Here is a 3,705-nt window from a genome sequence, read left to right as displayed (position 1 = left end):
GCTAATCCATATGCTGTTGTCAATGACCATGATAACTTAAGTTTATCCCCAAATGAACATTTTCTGAAAGGTGTATCAGAAATCTCTGATAGGGCTATTTCAGAACATGAGAGATTGACTCACAATGTGGTTTGAACAAAAACAGATTAGAATTGGGTCGTCAATGTTTGGTAAAATTTGCAATGCCACTGAGAGAACAAATTTAAAAGGACCAGCTACAAGTTTGACAGATATGAAAGACAAATCATCTCACAAGCCTATTGCACATGGTAGGCAGAATGAAGCTAAAGCACTTAAATGTCTTGAATAAGTGTCAAATTGTATAACTAAAAAGTGTGGTTTGTTCGTTTGTAAGGACTACCCACACCTTTCAAGTTCTCCTGACCGAGTTGTGGATGGTGTTGATGTGAGGTTGCTTGTAGAAGTTAAATGTCCTTATACATGTAACGATCAATTAATAACAAATATCACAGTTCCCTACTTGGTGCACACTGGCAATGGAGAGCTAACCCTGAAACAGAATCACCAGGACCATTATCAAGTTCGGGATCGAATGCTGTGTAATGGTGCTCAAAGAATTGAATTTGACTTTGTCAACAATATATTCATAAAACTAATGTTAAATAAATTACCAAAATTTTATCAGACATACTTCAGGGAGGCTTTTTTAAATATTTTTTGTACAGGAACAATGACAATTACAAATTTGCAGGTAAAGTATTTTGAATATGTCTTGGTTCATCACGTTCTGAATTACATATTAACAAATGAATCACTGTCATACACAGACTGGCATGTCATTAAATTGCTCACATTCCTGATTGTACAGGGTGACCCACAAGGATTGCATCACGGTTATAGAAGGGTGTTAGAACCTACACCAAAACGTGGCTCCTAATTGTAATAAAGAAGTTGGTCATCCATATATCTTAACCTTGCTTAGTGCTCCAACTTCTAAATGCCTCAAAGAAGTTGTTCATATTGTTTCTGATGTCACCATTGCAGATGCTTCTATTACTGATTATCCTGAAGATGCCCTCTTGTAATCCCAGTACAAACACACATGAATTGGATGTTGTAAATATATTTGAAATCCATGTTGCTGTCACAGAGATGCCTCTAAATAATCCTGAGGTAGTTGGCTTATGCACACTAGAGAGTGAGTGAGTGAGTGAGTGAGTTGGGTTTAACGCCGCTTTTAACAGTATTCCAGCCATATCACGGCGTGTCAGCTAAATGTGGGAGGAAAGCCTGAAGTGATGCAGATCTCAGACGTTTACCACTTCCGTGAAATCCACGAGCAAGGGTATGGTGCTGACAAACATAGAAACATTATCGGGGCGAACCAGGATTCGAACCCATAATCATAGGTTTCTGGCGTGCCCAAGGGACTCTACACTGCACAGCGAATCGTGGCGCCTCAGACGACTGGGCCGCCCGTGCCCCCTAGATTTCTTTAATCAGTATTGCTTATGGAAGCTTTATGTCAATATCCCAGAAACCAAAATATTAATATTTAAAGGGGGCCAGCCAAATCCACCAAATCAATTTTATATTAGGGGGGAGGAGGGGGGGGGGGGGGCATACTGGAAATTGTCGATAATTATACATAGATATTTTGTACTTTCCACACTTAAAACATGTCGCTCACTTTAACATATCCTGGTTACTTGCCAATAAATGTCACAACCACATGGATCACTGATAGGGTACAACGGGGTAACATACCTCGTAAAGTGGACATGGTAAAAAATTAAATATATGCGCTTAAAAGGCATGATTTAACCTTGCCAATAACAGAATGCAGTTACAAGACACTTTGCTGTGATATTCCAACTGATGGAACGCTTTCGGCAAACGGGTGGGGTTACGATTAGGGTGTTAGAGGAATTCCTGGAAAGACTACGCTCAGGTAGGATATATGTATGCACCATTTAGAATCCGACTTTGGACGTCAACGATACGAAACAGGCTGAAAACTTCAGGTCAGAAATCATGACACATGACTTCATCAGAAATTGGATTTATAAATGTATTTATTTTGCCATTACAATTGTAAGTGATTCACTTTTATTGTATTGGTTGATATATGATTACACAAAAGACATTTCTCGCCGTGAATAGCTGCAAAATTGCTGATGAGGCGTTAAGCAATATTCACTCACTCACTCATATGAAACGTATTAGATTTCAGTGTAGTTTCAGTTTCTTCTAAATATGAATGTTCCTATTACTTCAGTTACTTCATCGTGTGTACAACTATATGTCAGCATAGCTAAAATATGACTGGTCTTACATGTTGTCTCATATGAAACGTATTAGATTTCAGTGTAGTTTCAGTTTCTTCTAAATATGAATGTTCCTATTACTTCAGTTACTTCATCGTGTGTACGTCACGATATGGCTGAAATACTGCCGATGTGACGTTAAACCTTAACTCACTCACTCATCGTGTGTACAACTATATGTCAGCATAGCTAAAATATGACTGGTCTTACATGTTTTCTTTCTATTACAGAACGGAAGATGACTGTAACAGTACTGGTTTGTGGTGGTGGCCACGGAGCCCATGTGATGGCGGCGTTAGTGTCTTCAAAACCTGACATGACATGTCGCGTCCTTGCACTTTCGCAGGCTCGGGAGTGGGCAAAAGCTGCGGCCAACAACATTCTGACCTGTTCATTCCCTTCCAACAACGGCAAATCAACTTTATACACGGCTAACCCCCATACAATATCTGACAACCCAGCAGAAGTGGTGCCAGGAGCAGACATTATTGTCTTGGTTGTTCCTGCATTTTCCCAAGGGAAGTACCTGGCAGCCATTGAACCCCACATACAGAAGAAAACCATTCTTGTTGCCTTGCCTGGACAGGCAGGTTTTGAGTATCAAGCATGTCACATTCTTCGAAATAAATTCTATGACCTTACTATCATATCGGCGGAATCCCTTCCCTGGGCCTGTAGAATATCTGTGTATGGAGTCAAGGTAGATGTAATTGGCATAAAGGAGTTATTAAAGATGGTTATTGTTCACAATGATGACAAAATCTTGCTCAATCCATTTCGTCAATTCCAACACATCTGGGGAACCTTTCCAGTTATTCGGCAAGTCAGTCACAGCCTAGGACTAACTCACATGGTCTGTGTCACGCATCTTGGAATTTGTTATGGCAAATGGAATGATTGGGACACAACTGTTAAATCCGAGATCCCTCTTTTCTACCATGGTACAGATGACATCCAAGCACAATGGATCAGTCGCCTTGATGGTGAAATCAACATGATAAAGTTAAACATACTACGGGAACGACCAAATGAAACCACAAGTGGACTTCAGTGGCTCTTAGACAGTTATGGATCGTCCATTACTGATTCAAGCAGTCTCAAACATGCGTTGACAACGAACAAGGGGTATGAGGGATTATTTCATCCCATGATCACAACTGAAGAAGGGTTCATACCGGATTTTAAGAGCCGGTATTTAAAGGAGGATGTTCCATTCGGTATCGTAGTATTCAAAGGATTAGCACAGATTGTTGGTTTATACACACCTGCAATAGATACAGTTTTACACTGGAGCCAGCAGAAATTAGGGAAGATATACATCGTGGGATCCAAACTATGTGGCCAGGACTTACACGAGACAAGAGCCCCACAGGTTTATGGCATCAAGTCCCTGGAAGACTTAGAAAAATTTATATAG

At 40.2% G+C, this 3,705-nt stretch overlaps 1 protein-coding gene across 1 annotated transcript; it reads left to right on the top strand.

Annotated features, from left to right (window-relative positions):
* The first annotated feature begins 2,526 nt into the window (after positions 1-2,526).
* LOC139448735 (opine dehydrogenase-like) lies at positions 2,527-3,705 on the top strand. Its single transcript, XM_071230276.1, has one exon. It carries the CDS (start codon positions 2,527-2,529, stop codon positions 3,703-3,705), a length of 1,179 nt encoding a protein of 392 aa, XP_071086377.1.

This window comes from Haliotis cracherodii, unplaced genomic scaffold (genome assembly GCF_022045235.1).
Source record: "Haliotis cracherodii isolate W230 unplaced genomic scaffold, xgHalCrac1.p SCAF_7, whole genome shotgun sequence".
NCBI lineage: Eukaryota > Metazoa > Mollusca > Gastropoda > Lepetellida > Haliotidae > Haliotis > Haliotis cracherodii.
Note: the sequence above shows the minus strand (reverse complement) of the source record. Positions and strands in the feature narration are given on the sequence as shown.

Bases quoted from the DNA above. Each gene is read 5' to 3' on its own strand.
- LOC139448735 (XM_071230276.1), top strand. From the start codon at position 2,527: ATGACTGTAACAGTACTGGTTTGTGGTGGTGGCCACGGAGCCCATGTG.